The sequence below is a fragment of the Augochlora pura genome, chromosome 10, assembly GCF_028453695.1.
Source record: "Augochlora pura isolate Apur16 chromosome 10, APUR_v2.2.1, whole genome shotgun sequence".
NCBI lineage: Eukaryota > Metazoa > Arthropoda > Insecta > Hymenoptera > Halictidae > Augochlora > Augochlora pura.
In genome coordinates, this window is record NC_135781.1 from 15,674,545 (window position 1) to 15,691,284 (window position 16,740).

At 40.7% G+C, this 16,740-nt stretch overlaps 1 protein-coding gene across 24 annotated transcripts in view; it reads right to left on the reverse strand.

Annotated features, from left to right (window-relative positions):
- The window catches only part of LOC144476469 (uncharacterized), a 434,992-nt gene that overhangs the window by 21,553 nt on the left and 396,699 nt on the right, over window positions 1-16,740 (reverse strand). For 10 of the 24 annotated variants that reach the window (XM_078193471.1, XM_078193472.1, XM_078193463.1 and 7 more), the window contains 4 exons: window positions 6,975-7,034; window positions 5,230-5,298; window positions 3,506-3,695; window positions 70-416 (listed from right to left, as the gene is read on the reverse strand). In XM_078193471.1, the coding sequence (XP_078049597.1) occupies window positions 70-416; window positions 3,506-3,695; window positions 5,230-5,298; window positions 6,975-7,034 (666 nt within the window). The remainder of the gene's footprint in view (window positions 1-69; window positions 417-3,505; window positions 3,696-5,229; window positions 5,299-6,974; window positions 7,035-16,740) is intronic. The other 14 variants (XM_078193474.1, XM_078193475.1, XM_078193466.1 and 11 more) reach the window with 2 other exon arrangements.

The window sequence follows — 16,740 nt, forward strand, 5'->3', positions numbered from 1 at the left end:
CAATGAATTCGTACTATCTCCGCAGACTATCGAGGTAGACTGTCAAAGATTTCGGACACTGTCACTAACCTTCGCCGAGTTTCCGGTCCAGACCTCCGGCGGAAGTGGCTCGTTTCTTGCTGCCATCGAGCTCCCTTTCGGAGGACCTCCTCGTCAGTGGCTGAGCGGCCGAGAACATCATCACGTTGGTGGTAGAGGTTGCTCTACGGGTTCCCCAGAAAGTGGAGCCACCGGTGTCGGCAGGCTCCAGCATCCTCGGCGTAGAACTTCCGAAGGCGAACACGATGTGCGATCTCTCGTTCTTCTTCTTCGCCTCTATGCGCGCCTCTCGTTCTTGGTTCTTCCGGAGGATGGCCTCCCTTCTCTCTCTCTCCGCTTCGCATATCAATCGTTTTCTTTCCTCGACTTGGTTTCGTCTGAAATCGTGACACATGGAAAAGAATTAACGAGACTCTCGTGTCGGTCAACTCGTTTCTTGGCTTTGTACAGCCTGTAGACCCTTTATAGCTCGAAAGTTGGGACAGTAGCAATTTACTAAAACTAAGATGTAATAATTTACGATAATTAACTATTTGACCGGCTCTGTATAACTCTAAGTGTCCTGGTAACATGTTAACTGATCTCTAAACGCAACTGGTTGTAAATGAGAACCTCGATTATCCAATTCTCCGATATTAGAATTCTCTATTGTCGACGTGGAAAACAACTTATTGTGTAAATCAATAAAGAGAACATCTGGCAGTTTAAGTAATTGCTGTACTATCCGTGTCATTCTACTTTGCCCGATTAATTGATATGCCACATTATATGCAGAAAAGATGCGGTGACATCTCTTCAAACGGAATAAATTTTTAATACTTTATTTACCAGATATTGAGTAAATCATATGTTGCGGATATCGTAATTGGCTGAAATGATAAAAACAATAAACCAGTTTCGAGAAGATTTCGATATAATCTTAGGATTAATAAATTGAGGAAACATTATTCTGTAATTCATTTAGCATTTTAATTAATTGTAATTGTTTTGAAAGCTTCTACTCCATTATCTAGTAAAATAATTAGTGTAATATCTTAGAAAAATTCAAGTTATTCCGTTTGAAAAGATGTCAATGCACTTTCCCCGGCGATTTCAATATTAATTTCCATAAGCGTCGAGATGGCATTAGAAGCATCCAAAGGACAAAGGGTATATTCGGTCGTGGTATTCCGTTTGTGCACGTGCCGCGGTAATTTCGCAGGCTTCTCTGCGACACCGAAACAGTTTAGCCCCCGCATCACATTAACCAGGTCAACTTATAACCTCATAGAGCACGTAATCTCGTAAAGAGCGTTTAAAACACATCAATGTTGTTCCGAGTCGCGCTAAACTTGCGTGTCATAGGTCGGAGAAAGTTGTCCTCGAAGCATGTTATCGTCAGCTACTCGCGTCTTGGCGTGATTCGTTCCTGTTTCCTTGGTTTCGCATAAACGTGATCACAAGTACAGTGCTTTCATGTCACGAAAAAACACGCAGGCCTCGATCATTTTAATCCTCGATTTATATTACCCCATTGAAATTATGTTACGAATTTTTATTACCAGTCTTTCGTTTTGCAAATCTTCCTGGCTGCAATGCAAGAATTTAATTCTTATAAAATTATTTATCTTCACAGAGGAACATTTTATTCGTATTTTCTCTGTCTCTTTAAACTACCATAAAATGCTCATAAAAACGGAGGTATTTACAATTTAACTCAGCCATTCCAAAAACAGTTTGCAGCAATTTTCGCAAAATGAGCTTGCACTGGAAACACAATTTAATTTAACGAAAGAGGAGCAACTGGTATTTAATTACATGCTCCCCGAAATTAAAAAAAAAAAAAAAACAAATAATATCAGAGAAAACTTGTAAATTATTATACTTTCAAATAATGGCTAAACTAATCCGATTTTCTATTCGCGAAATATAAAATTGCACGAGCGACGCTGAGAACGAGCATACGAAGCGTGCTACACGACCAATTAACCCTTTGATCCTTGACGTTAAATATTATATCTGGAAATCGCGTTCCACCTTATTTTTCGAATATTCCACGTGTCCTCTTATTAAATCTTCTCTCGCAGCCATATTACAATCCTCGTAATTATCGCGTGACAGTTTATTGGTAAGCTACGTCAGCCGCGCACTGCTTTTTGTTCTGTCGAATGCTAACCCCTTGTTGTCGTGTCATCGTGAGCACATTATACCCCCGTGTATTGTCGAACGATAATATTTGTACGAAAACAGGCCTGAAACCGTACGCACGTGTCGATGTTCGTGCAATTAATAAGATGACCAATTTGCCGTATGAAAGCTTCCACATATCTGTCGCAATTGCATACCTATATTCGCGTGCTTTCTCTTCGAAGTAATCGTTATAAAGTTTACACGGCGTGCATGACAGTTCCGATAATATTGCAAGTTGATGTTTTCCTTTCTACTCTCATTTTCACTTTGTTTTTAAATTCTGAATATTTGCACTCATATTAAATTACTAGCTTTTCTTTTCATATCTCATTCACTAATAAATAAAATGATTAATTTTATTCGATCGACTGACTTCTACTTTCGAAGATAATTTAGCGGCTGTCACCGATGTCCATAGTTTTCTTTAATAAAAATCATTTCACTTTCATCGGTCACAAGGACCATAAACATTTCGTAATTCTGATTTCACTCCGACGGGAAAAATACAATTTTTTCATACGAGAATGTCTGTTCCTTAAAACTGATAATTACGTAAATATTCACAGCGAGATTACAACCTTTTCAAATTACTGGCATGTGCGCCAGTAAAGTACACGTGATCGATACAATCCTTGCGACGAATTTAGCCCCGGGATGGCGTGACTCGGGTCCATTTTGACCCAACAACACAAATCCAATTTTCTAACTGCCATTTTAACCGAACAGCTATTCGTATTAACGCAATATTAACTATTTACCGTAGCTAACGCTCCAAAAGGTACTTGCCTTTACACAGAAATTTATCAAAAAACAGATAAGAAAATAATTTTAACGATAACTCTTACGGTTCATTTTTTATGATTATTTCCCATTGGCTAAATTCCACTCGAACTCGATAAACTTAAATGTTCTTTTACAATGTCCTTCAATTGGAAGTGGCAATCTCGAACAGATACGTTCATAAATATATAAAATAAAAACGATTGCTGCACGAAGATTTGTCACAAAATCGTGAAAGGCATCCTTGCAAGTGTTACACAAAGGAGCAAATTCGTCACCGATTTCCCTCGGCCAAGTAAAAAGACCAGAAAATAAAACGGGGAGTTAAAGACAACTATCAATCACGGCGATCCCGGACGGTTTAACACGCGAGTAAGGGAATACCGTAATTCACGGTTTGCGGGTTCTTCCCACGTGTCAAGAGGTCCCGGCTAAGGTCGCCCCGTAATTTCCACTCGTGAGCTGGAAATGAAATAGGGGGAGAAAAAAGAGAAAACGGAAGAAAGACAACACAAACCTGTCGTTGTCACGCGATCTGAGCTCGTCGATGCGCCTTCGGCGTTCCTCCTCCCGCTGCTCCCGGAACCGTTGTGTGGCTAGGGCCTGCTGTTTCAGCTCCTCCAACTTCCGCTGTCGTTCTTCGTTCTGTCTGTCGCGGACGAGCTTCGCCCTGTCCACGTCTTTCGCACTTCCCGACGACTCCCGTCCTGGGAACAACCGTGGAAATCGATTAGTGTCTCCCGCCGCACAGTGTCCCTTCTGTTTCCTATTCTTTCGCGTCTTTTTTTTTTTTTTCTTTAGATTCGAACACTGCAAACTGTTAATTGCTCTCACGGATGGCTCACTGGTTTCCGCGTGGCGTGCGGTCGTCCGCGATCATCGGCATCCATCGTCATTGAACGCGGCAAATTGATTAGCAACCGCGGCGCTGCTACGGCTCGAGCAATACGTAAAATCTGTTTGGCTAGCATTTCCAGAGAGAATTTCACCGAGATCTTGATTTACACCGATTTTACGCGATTTCACAAATTCGCGGCTTTAGAATAGAAACACGTTTGCTAGCAGCATACTCCAAGGCTGTCCAAGGTCAAAGTTTCTCCGGAGGCAAGTGTCTTAGACCTTTTCCGAACGCACGACAGCAAATGTAGCATAGATAACGCAATGTGTAACTTTTTTATTTTTCATTTTACCGATGTAATTGTGAAGAATTCTTAACACATTCGCATCCTGAAATGAATAGAAATACCCCGATTTCTATGAAAATTTAAGAAAAAAATAGCCCGATGCGAATGTGTTAATTAAAATAAGACCAAACACGATATCATTTTTGTAAGATTGCAATGATTTTTATGAAAAATATAAGTACGTTTTTCATATTAATGTTAAATATGTTAGGAAACCAGTGAAACATTATCCTAACCTAAAACCGACCATTTTAAAGAATAATGTTTTAAGTCTGTTCTATCATTAGTTCCAATTCGTAAGCATAACTTATTAAGTATCTATTTAACATTTATTTAATGTACTCAACCAACACATGTTGTTTCGCTGCAAATTTATAAATCAATCGTTTCGATACGGAGGGAGTGTAAACTAAACAAATAAAAACTTCGTCTAGGATGACGTTTCACTACTTTCCTGAAATATTTAGGTTAATATTAATATGAAAAGTATATTTATATTTTTCGTAGAAATCAATGTACTCTTACAAAAGTTATATCGTCTTTAGTCTTGTTACAATCAGAAAAAATCAGTCCTTTTTTAGGTTCGGAAAATGTCTAAGCCACTTGTGCCCTGAGAAATTTCGCTCTTGGACGGCCTTGGAGCGTGCTGCTAGCACGAGCTGAACTGGCACACGTAAGCGTGTTTCGAGCTTTACTCGACTTGATACGGCGTTGGATAAATCATTTCCGCGTCTTGGCGCTTTAGAAAATTGATTCGAATCCTTTAACGAACTCGCTGATCGGAATTGCAGAGGGTTAATGTTACAGTAAGTTGAAGTGGTTTGAAAGAATGTTGATTTCGTGTTTGTTGTTTGAAGATTCGAATAATCCAGAGTTCAATAAAGTGCGCAGTGAACCACCGTGCGAACTTCTCTACGCGTAGTGCGGTAAACGAACTGATCGGACCAATACAGCCTTCGCATTGTTTGTCGGTCACACTCCTGAACCCTGTATTCTCGAGGGGACAACGGGGGTAGAGGGAAAGTTAGTGTCAGCATTGCCCTTGATAAAGTGATACCTTCGGTCTCGTTATGCGGCTCGCCGTCGAGTGAGTCCTCGTCGTAGAGACTTCGGCGTCGTTTCACATCTGTCGAGAAGAAAGCGAGAACATGTGCATACGCACGTGAGATTTCAGGTATTACGGGCGGTAACTCGCGTAATCATCGGCACACTGCAAGCATGCGGCTGCGAGCACACGCCGGTGTCCTCATGGATGCGAGGTCGTCGATTAAACATGCGCCGTGCGATTATCGGAAATCAAATCGTGGAAGAATCGTGACGGATTTGGTTTTTTTAAACGTCGGGTTCGTCCATAAATTTGTGCGAATGTTTAATAATTTGTCATTAGATCGTCCATAGTGAACAAAATATCTTGCAGCTTAGAGTACTTGGAACCATAGTTGTAATCGTTACAGCAAACAAGCCTCGACATTTTTACTTGCATCAAATGAATAGCACTGTTGGAATCATACTATACTGTATAAATTTTAGACGTTGCCACATATATGAATAAAAAGATTTAAATCGTTGATGCTAAAAGCTTTCCATTATCTTTCCGGAAACTGTAAAGCACAGAGGATAACAAATTTTGATATCGCATCGCGTTGTTTCTGCATCCGTGGAAACAGGAATGCAACACGAAGTCGAATGAAAATTTATATTGCGTATGGAATACTGTGGAAAAATATGCTTCTAAACGGTTTCTACTAAATCAATAATCTAATTAAAGGAAAATTATCCGAGAGTAACGTCACAATGTAATTGAACACACATATGTTTTAGATCAGTTGATAGAGTACTAATAATAAATATTTCGATAATGAAACCAACATAATTATGTTTCAATAAAATGCTTATTTTACCTCAGAATCAAAAAGAATTTGTTTCTGCACTGCACAGTAATAAATAATTGCCTAAAGGCAGTGCGACAATTATCTATTAAAAATGACTTGCTTCTCGTTTCCATTTACAAAATCGCACAAAGCTATAGATTTATCGGATGGTAAAAGGCACGACACAGTTCCTGGAATTGAATTAACGGAATTCGATTTGTAGGTATCCGAGAGAAAAAGTTGGAAATCAGGTGTATTTCCGTGCCATCGATCCGACCTTTTACCAGAAATTCTCTCAGCTATTTCCCGTTCGCGGAGCTGCGTGAAAGACGTTCCGTAATATCTCACCGCTCCTTTCCCAGATGTCAGAATAATGCGATTGCGAAAAATAGGGCAGGGAAAAATGCGGTTGCATGCTGCTGAAAAACAGAGATGGCACGCGACGGAGTAGCGCGAGGCTGCAGCTGGCAATCGCGAGCCACGATTTCCACGATTCTTCCATGGATTCGCCGCATCGCGCGGTTTAATTGGAACGCGAATTCTTAATTAGTGAGATTCTCGCGGAGATCAAACTGTGTTAGCGCTGTTCAATCGACAAAGCTTGAGGGGTACACGCGAAACAAATTTGTATACAGCTGCGTGCAGACATTAGAATACACATCGAACAGAGGCTCAAAGCACATAAACACACGCTTGCGCGCGCACACACAAACTCACGCACACGCGACACACAACGCACGCGCGTATAAACACACGCAAATAGAGAGCGCGTGCGGACAGGCCACGCGACCAATCGGATGCGGTCATTTCCAATTTCGGCAGGGGATTACACTATTAATACGCATTCGTTACGCGCGTAGCATGGAACTCCGTGCAAATGTCGCGACCAGTTCAACGAAACACACTGCCTGTTTACCAGGCTGATTATTACCTGACGAGTCGGCGGCGGCCTCGTCACCTCCTATTTGGGCGAACCAGTGCATCGTTTGTTCTGCGGAAGATAAATTTGAAATTCGTTCCTGCAGGACTCTTTGTTTAAGCGACGGCCAGATACGCGCACCGACGTTCATTAAGCCCCGGAGAGAATTTTGGCAACGTTCCGGCCTCGATTATACGCGAGCGACATCGTTAACGCGCGATCAAAAACGCTTTAACGTTGCGGCGGCGTATCAATTTACGGCATCGTCATTACTTTATCGCGCGGAATTTTCCGCTCCGGTGTGTAAAAATCTGCGTGAACTTTTTTTTTAGAGCGATACCGGTCGGCTACAATCTTGAGTGTACGTGCGGAGGTAAACGTGCACATTTTCATACTTTCGAGGCTGCTTTCTGTACTCGCTAATCCTACATCGACCTATCACATCTAGGAATGCTAATCATCTTATCGATATCATTTTTAACCAGTCAGCTGTTGCGACTTTAAAAACTGTGAATACTCTCGTAATAGTTGTAACTTTATAATTTATCCAACAGAATATCTCAAAATTCGCGAGTATGTTTTACTTTCCACTAAAATTGTAATATGAACAGCAAATTTTTACGCATGACGAGTACACTCGTCGCAACACAAAATATTGCCATTCCTTCGCGACGAGTATCCTCGTCGAAAACAGCCAACTGGTTGACATGCAGTAGATCTGCATCGCCTAAAGATCGCACATCAATTCACTACTGAAATTACAGGCTTCACAGAAGTAAAAGAACACAATATACATCAACATCTTCTAGCGGAACAATGTTTACTTGGATCGGGAAATTTTTTAGGAGCTGTACCAACAATACGTTCAACCGCGGATCTGCATCCGCGGCAACATTTCAAACGTACAATCTTCATCGGCATAAGTTACACGCGATTCCAGGAGCATTCTAATCTCCTGGGTCGAAGCGGTGCCGTGGAATCGCGGAGAATTACTGCGGGAAACTGTGCGGAAAAATGGAACGGAATTTAAGGAACCGGCCGTACGTATTTCCGGGAGCCTTCTCGCGGAAGAATAACGGCGCCGGCGGAGATAAGCAAGCCGGATTTTCACCGTGAAAAGCAGCGGGAAAGCGCTGTCGATGACGAGAACCACGGCTTCATTAATGATACAGCTGCGCGATTCGTAAATCGCAACGTGTAACGAGAGCAGCGCGGACAGCTGTTGCGACTGTCGATATATTATTTCACACTGTCATACGTTATTATTGGATATGATTCAACGAAACGGCATCCAAGATCATTGTCAGAAAAATGTAACCGGTGTCCAGTAAATCGTTACGCGATTAAAATAATTCCATGATCGATAGAACTTCTTAACGATACGAACGTCACTTTTCTTACGTCGAATAAATAATTTTACAATTTTTAGCGAATTCGTCATACTTTTTCTAACGTTGATTTACTGGCAACGAAACTATCTAAAATATTGCGAAAGATGGAACTGATTCGTTTCTCCTATTTCTGTGTGATCTCTCTCGTCATTTTCTATCACTTTAAGAGAATTTGAAGTCTCCGTTGGAGATTGCCCGATGATGCGACTATTTTCACGCTTGTTGCAATTCAAATGAAAGTTGAAATCTCCTTGGCATTATCATCGCATGAATACGTTTAAAAAAGTGACGAAGATTATACAATTGCGATTTCAAAAGAAATTTTGCAACTGTTGCTCAGCATTCAATGGTTTTATACGCTAATCGCATTAAGTCTTTGTTACTGCTTCATTTTAGGTAGCTATTTTAGCTGCACTTATTTCAGGTCGATCTACTTTATCGTTTCATTTAAATTGTTCCATATTTATCTGCGCAAACAGACGTCACATCCGGCTCCATAATGTATCGAACATCAGCCACAAAAATTCCCCAAAAATCAAAATAATTTAATGAAATCGTAACCGGAAAGTTTAAATTCATTGTAAAAAATACTATTTTAACTACTAAAAGCAGCTGTTTCATACTCTTCTATTCAGTTATATTTATTACTATTATTATTTGTATATATTTATGAATTGATATTTGTCAAATTTTATAAGAAATTCTTGTAAAATCTCCATGTATGTATATTGGTAACTAATTTGGTAAACTAATTTATGTATATATCATAGTTAACATAGTCAAAGCAAGATCTATTTTTGTTAAAATTAGAATACCTCCATTGAAGTATAAAGTCGTAACAATTTATAAATATACTAGAATATATTCACTTGCATAACATTTAGCGATCTTTATCGTAATATATATCCAACAAAACATTCTATAAACGTCCGATAAATATACGATTGTTTCAATAATCGTAAATTAAGCACTTTGAAACCTGTAGTAGCAACGGGTACCATAAACATAGTACGAAATCTGTACTTTTGCTAATAAAACTAAGTTTCCTTGAGCAGGTCGCAATATAAATGAATTTCAAGTGAAAACATAGTGTCAGCCATACGTACGCCATGCGGCACTCAACATGTTAAAGAGATCGTTGGAATTCCAATTTTTCCGCGTCTCCAAACGAAACCAGGGAAAAGCACGGTCGTTGGCGAGGGTCGTGGTTTCGTTAACGATACAGTCGCGCAATTCGCAAACGACCGGCGGTAATTGCGAGCTGGCTCGCTTATTTTCGACATGGCCGCGTGTTTGTCCGCGCTCGCTCGTACTCGCCCGTACTCGCCCGTACTCGCCCGTACTCGCCCGTACTCGCCCGCACTCGCCCGTACTCGCTCGTTTCCCGACGGTAGAGTAGGCGTGTTTTCCCCAGCGACGTCGCTTCCGGTAACTGATTGCGAATGTCGTCGTGTCGGAGAAAAACGTGCGCCTGGCTTGACGTCACGGATAATTGATAATTGGAGGACGAATGGGCCTTCAACGCTAGCGTCTGCGTGTATAATTACAGAACCGAGAAGGGCAAGCGACGAATCTGCTACGCTAAGATCGCGATCACGTCGGATACGTTAATTGTTTCGGTGTGTTTTTAACACTTTCACGAACGCGCCAAAAACCTAAATAATTTCATAAAATTAAAGTAATCTAATTCAATTAATTAAAGACAAATTTTAAAAAAAGATTATATGGTATCAATTGTTTCTTTAATATTCGTACTCCGTAGAAATGTTAATAAAATGAGGGAATTATAGTGTTGATTAGCATAGAAATTTCTTCATTCGGTCATGAAACGACTTCATTTAAAACGGGGAGATCTCCCATTTGGTTGGATAAGTGTTCACATTTTGCAGACGGAAGATTGTGATCACATGACGTGGATCTTTATGCAAAATAGAAATTATTTGCATTAAATGAAAGATGCTAGAACTTAATCATTTATTTCGTTTTTTAATCCGTTTAATGAGTTGAAGGTGATGCAATAGTATTATCTTTTACTATTTTGAATACCTGTTTTGTAATAAATGCATAGAATCCGCAATGATCGCAGTATGATCGCATTAATTAAACAACGATTATTATTGAAAACAAGTTTCTTTGTACGTTTAAAAAGATGACCTTTAAGTTTCTTGAAATCAATAGCATTCATAAATTATCAAATTGATGAACGATAACTGACTTTATCGGCTGCGTAAATTATTATCGAAAATAACATTTCAGTAAGTGAATTTAAATGCTGCGAATAGGCGAGCGAGGGAATTTGCAAGAGTCTCAATCAATCAAACAGTATTGAACGTTGATTTGGCCATTATCGAAAACTAATTTCGTCGAGATAGCTAATTGTCTTGTGCTTATCAGATGTTCTTGTCTCGCACGTAGCTCGCTGTCAATAACATACAATGGCGTTAAGTCATAGATAATTAGACGTAGCCAATTGTCTCAGAAACTATTACATATACGAAAAGAAATATGATATCAGTCAGTAATATACGATGACGTTAAATTATAGATAATTATACGTAGTGAAGTGTTTCAGAATCTATTACGTATACGAAAAGAAATATGATATTAAGGACTATATGTATCATAGGAAGTGTTTATGTCTCACACCATCAATTTAAGGAATTGCAAATTAATTGACAACCGCGTTATGGATAATGATCTCAAAAAGCATTAAATATTCGAAAAGAATATACATTTATCGGAGACGGTTATTTTCTACATTATCGATTTAAGGTATTACAAATTAATTGACGACCAGCTTATGGACAATGATCTAAAAAAGCATTAACCCTTTGCACTCGAGTGGTAACTCTGAGGCACCACTGCAATTGTTACATCACGTTCCAAGATAATATTTCTATTATAAAAACTTACATTTAAATCATTATTAAAAGTGTAACTGTTTCTGTATGAGTTACAAGATTCAATTTCAATTAAACATAACCTCTTTACCTTATAAAATCGAAATGCTAGATGTCAGAAATGTTACTTTAGAGTTATAGTTAAAACAGCATCGAGTGCAAAGGGTTAAATATTCGAAAAAAATATACATTTATCGGAGACGGATATTTTCTACATTATCGATTTAAGGTATTACAAATTAATTGACGACGGCGATGATAAATATTTTCTACATTATCAATTTGAGGTATCGCAAATTAGTTGACGACCACCTTACAGACGATTATCTCAGAAATTATAAAATATTCGAAAAGAATTTATCGGGGACAGTGAATATTTTCTACAACGTCGCTTTAAAAAATTGTCAATTAAAGTGGTTGCATCATCTGTTATGACACAGCTGCACATTTACGTCTTTCGCAAGCGAGCGTGTCGAGTCAGAGCGAAAAGGTAGAGCATAATCGATCGGAGGAGGAGGAGGAGGAGGAGACCGGTATCAATTACACGACCCGGGTCCACGCGAAATTGGAATTTTCGTTCGATTACTAATTACCTGGTGCTTTTACGTGGCCGTTAATGGAGATTCATGTGACTTACTTTCGCGACGTTGATGCTTTAAGAAAATGGAGAAAAAAGGAAGGGGAGTAAAAGGATAGAAAGCGGGGTGGGGGCTCGTGTCAGCCGAGCAGGTCGTTTCCAGGGAACGGCGCGACGGGCAAAGGGAAGGTTGACGGTGGTACCTGCCGATGTTGTTTCCGGTTGCTGATTGCAAATGTCAGAGGAGAGGGAAAAAGTGTGAGAGAGCAGAAGAGGAGGCACCGTAGGTTCGCCTCGTAGCGGCCGTTGATGGTAATTGGACGTTTCATTAGCAATGCGGATGTGGAATCGGACGGGGACGGGAGGAGACGCCTAAGCAAGAAGAGTAGACGGAGAACCGGCCGACAATGACAGAGACGAAAATAAAGAGAGTGAAAGGAGGAGGGTGGGGGGTAGAAAAGGGCGATCGCGTTCACGAGACGTGAAAACAGGGTGAAAGCGTTTCGACGTTACGGATATAAAGTCCTGTCGGACGCGCTGGAAGGAGGAGGGTTGTCAGCGGAACGAACGAGCCGAATGGCGGTGCCGCATCGGCAAATTCGACGGAGTGCGAGGAGGGGCGGAAAAAAAATACTGAAAGCGACAGCCGCGGTAAGCGCGAACGTATAATTAATACAGACGCTCCAGTTTCGCGTGCAAAATGCAAACCCCGATTGCGCGTTACGCGAATCAATACGTTTCGCAACCTAATTTAAATCCTCGTCGCGCTAAAAAAAAAGAGAAGGAATTGGAGAAGAGAAATCAAAAAATTTCGAAGGACTGGTTCGCGAATAAATGAGAGCACCGGCTTCAAGATGATTACACGGGGCCGAGGGAGGCTGACAAAAAGAGAAAAAAAAGAGGGAGAGAGAGAGAGAGGGCGAGAGAACGAGAGAGGGTAGTGAAAAAGAATTTTCAGTAGAGAAATCTTTGGACGATGATTTAAATTACAGCGGTCTCGAGCCACAATGGGTCCCGCTTCCCGCGAAAACGCTCGAAAAACGGCGAGAGGCCCTCGGCGGTGGGATATACACACGTTGGCTCTGTTAATCTTCCGTCGCCTGGAAGTGAGTCAGAAAACAATGGAAATTCTGCCTTTTCATCTGGCTCCGTAGGCCGCGTCGGAATTGAAATTTTACCGTGAAGAAACCCAATTGTCGGCCGAGAGCCCTGGATCGCGACGGTTTCAGCCGTTCCACCAGCCACTCCCTTATCCGCCGAGTCGGGGGCCGAGCGTTTCGGCGCAGATTTAGAGCCTCGTCGAGAGCGTTCGCCGCTCAATGGCCACGACCGGCAATCTCCAATTGCAAACTTATTACCCGATCGAAGTGCCGCCGCCTCTTTATCGCGCGCACCGGCCCACTGCTTCTTCCCAGCGATAAGCCCAATCAAAAGTTTCCTTTAACCTGCAAATCTCTAAATCTCTTCGCTCTCGAACTGCGAAATTGAAATCATTTATTAAGTCGCTTCGCGGGACTTTGGCCGATAAAGGGAAAATTAATATTTTCCGGAGCAATTACGCAATTCTGTGAACCGGAAATCGATGTTCGAAATTCTGGAACTCGCTGCTTTAACCAGGTATGTAGCTGTGTTCCACGAGTATACTGGTCGTGGAGAAGTGGCAGCTATTTTGTGTCATATTTTGCGTTTTTCGTTTATTACGTATGTAGTATATGTTAATATTAAGCGAGTAAATAAATATTAGCAATGAAATTGTTAATTTTAGAAAATAAAACCGTTTTATTGATTCAATATTTTGACAGCGATACTCTGTGTTTGACGAGTATATTCGTCATCGGTTGGTTCTCGCGGCACATATAGGTGCGCGCTCTGAAAAAGAGACGCCACAGCTAACTGGATAAACTAGTTTTCAGGTCTTTTTACTGTGAAAATTCTTTTAGAAATACCCATTTGTGTACGCTTTTGGTAAAAGAAGTGTTAAACACTGACGACAGCTGGTTTATTTTGTCCTTCAGTATAAGTTTGTATAACTTTATTTATCTTTTATGGTGTACTATTTTTTTCTTCTCGTTTTCCATGTCTATTAAACTGGTACAATCTCTTCAACTCTGCGAATTTGGATGTAACATTCTCGGCGCGTGTCTTTGACCTCATTTTTCAGGAGCGCACCGTTTTTCATCGGAGCCGTCTAGACTGTAATACTGCTTTAACGAGCGGCGATGATACAGTACGCGCGATACTCGACCGAGCGGCAAAAAGACACTTCCTCTTGGCGGCAAAGAAACGACAGAGACCGGGTTTCGCCAGCCGCGCGACCGTGCGCGGGCCTATTGTTGTTGCCAATAGGAACGCGGCTGACTGCGTTGCACAGGCACAGCCAGCATTCCGTGACACGGCGATGTTGCAGCCCGTGACTCGGATCTTCGAGAGACGGGAAATTCACGTGTGCACACAAAAGCCCTTTTCCAATCTTTCTCGCGGCATACCGACTTCGGCTGCGGCTCCAGCTCCAGGAAGGAATACTTTCGCCGAAATTGTTTCTTACAATAACAGACGCCTCGAATTCAGCGACGGAGAGAAATGGGAACGAAGGGGGAAGAAATAAGTCCCGGGCGCCAGGAGAATACGTATCCTTCCGGCAATAGGTCAGCGCGAAATCTTTCCGAGAGAATTCGAAATCACGATACGGTCGCCGTCTTGGCTCGATAGTCGCGGGTGGTCGTATAGCGCGATAAGATGCTGATATGTATCCCCATCAAATCGACTTTTGCGTAGGTCAGTCGATAAGTCACTTAAGAAAAACGAGCTCAGCAAAGTCTCGAGTCGATACTTCTGCAATAAGGTAGTTAAAGAGTGAAATCGACTTAACAGATCAAGCTCTATAACTTCTGCTCTGTCTAATGGAAAATTATACAAAAATTCATTTGATTTTTCCATAATTTTTCGAATAAAACAGAAGAAGTAGAGCTTACTGTGTTAACCATATGTCACTCATTGTATGTCTATCTTATACGTCTTATTCGATAAATATAAAATTAATTATCCTCTTAATTTGATTAGGATTTGTGAAACGTAAGAAATGATTTTATATAACGTGACTGTACAATTTTAATTTGTTCAAATAAAATACTTTAATTTTATGCAAATTTTTAGCTGAATGGCAGGCAGTCCTTGTGTTATCGACTAAAAACTTGAGGAAAATAATTTTCCTTTGGCGATCCATCGATTATTCACTTACTCAAGAATCGGTTTTGGGGGCACGTTTGACCATTTTGTTCGGCTGTACCTTTTTGCTAGAAAATTTTGCAAGTCGAAATGGTCCGTGAAGAACCATTTGTAGACGACAAGGTCGCAGATTCCGCCATCCCGCGGGTCATACGTTGGAAAATCTGTCAGTAGATAGAGACGAGGGACGTTGTTAATCTTCCAGTGTTAGGAAGTGGGTCGGAAAACAATAGGAATCTGTTCTTTCCATCTACCTTGGTGTACCCGTTCTTACTATTTCACTGTCCTCGCGGCGCTTCTCGAGTCGACTGCTCTCCACTTTAGCCTTCCCTATCCTTGCTACTCGAGCACCGGGTCCGGCTCATTGGCACGATACTCCTGCGCTCTTCAAATAATGCATAATGTGGAGTGGCTGTCAGGCACCGAGCCTAGATCGATCATTTCTTATCGGCACTGAAATCTGCCAGCTCAACTAGCCGTTTCGCTGCAAACTATCTGCAGATCAATTATGCTTTAACCCCTTGCAGACTGGTGACAATTCTGAAGTTGTTCGAGGTTACTTTATCACTCGATTTTGATACAAAGTTGGTCCATATATACCATATATCAAGTTGGCATGTATGGCATAAATTTTTTTAAATTGGTCTAAACGACTTGAATTTTTCTGTAAATGTTGGAGGAACTAGTTCACTATACAATGACGGAAATACTTCATTTTTAATTGTGCTATTACTTGGGGTACAAAAAAATATAAAAAATTGACAGTTTTTACTTTTTTATCTGAGCTTATAATGAAAATTTTTTAAAATTTCAATTTAAAGAATATTTTACTTATAATAATATCTTTAGATGCAAGTTAGTTAATATTTTATACAGTAGAAACCTGAGTAAACAACGTATGGGATTTTGTCCTCCATTTCAAACATTCGATCAAATTACGCGCGCGTATTTACATTGTTGCTTTAGTAGTGAGAAATGGATATCACGAAATAAAAAAAGTTAAACCATTTACACAAATCGATAGAGTGAACAATGCCATTTAGATTTCAAACAACAATTTATCTTAAAAAGTTGCGAGAAATTATTCTACGAATAGCTTTCTAGGAATAGAATTTCTTGGTATTTTTGCTATAAACTTCAACGAGACATGTAAAAATTGTAATCAGTTATCAGAACCTTGACATTCAAGTACCAATTTCTCCAATCTGTGCCAAAATGGATTTTGCACCAAATTAATATTCGAAAATCCCTATAAAGACTTTCAAGTTTGCCTCCGTAAATTCGAACATGCGTAATATTTGTAAACAAATTCACATCTGAAGCAGTACGAAGTTTTTAAAATGCTCCTTAACAAATCATCATCTTCTGTTCGTCGATTAGGGTGTCCGCCTCTAACGAAGTGTTAAAAAGCATCTAAGCGGCAGCGCGCACTCAAAATCAATTTTGACAACGCGATGAAAAGTGTCCGGCCAGGTGGAACGCGAAATTCTGGCAGTTGTTTAATGCCACCGAGTGGCCTTGAACTATTATGGAGCAGCGTCTCTATTCCGAGCACACAGAGCGCTCAGCACCGACGACACGTTGAGTTCGGTTTCACCGTCCGCGACACGTTGCAGCGATTCAACGAAACGCGTCGGGGGTGGCTCGTATTCCATTTTAATGGAGGTGCACCGTAGTCTGCGGCT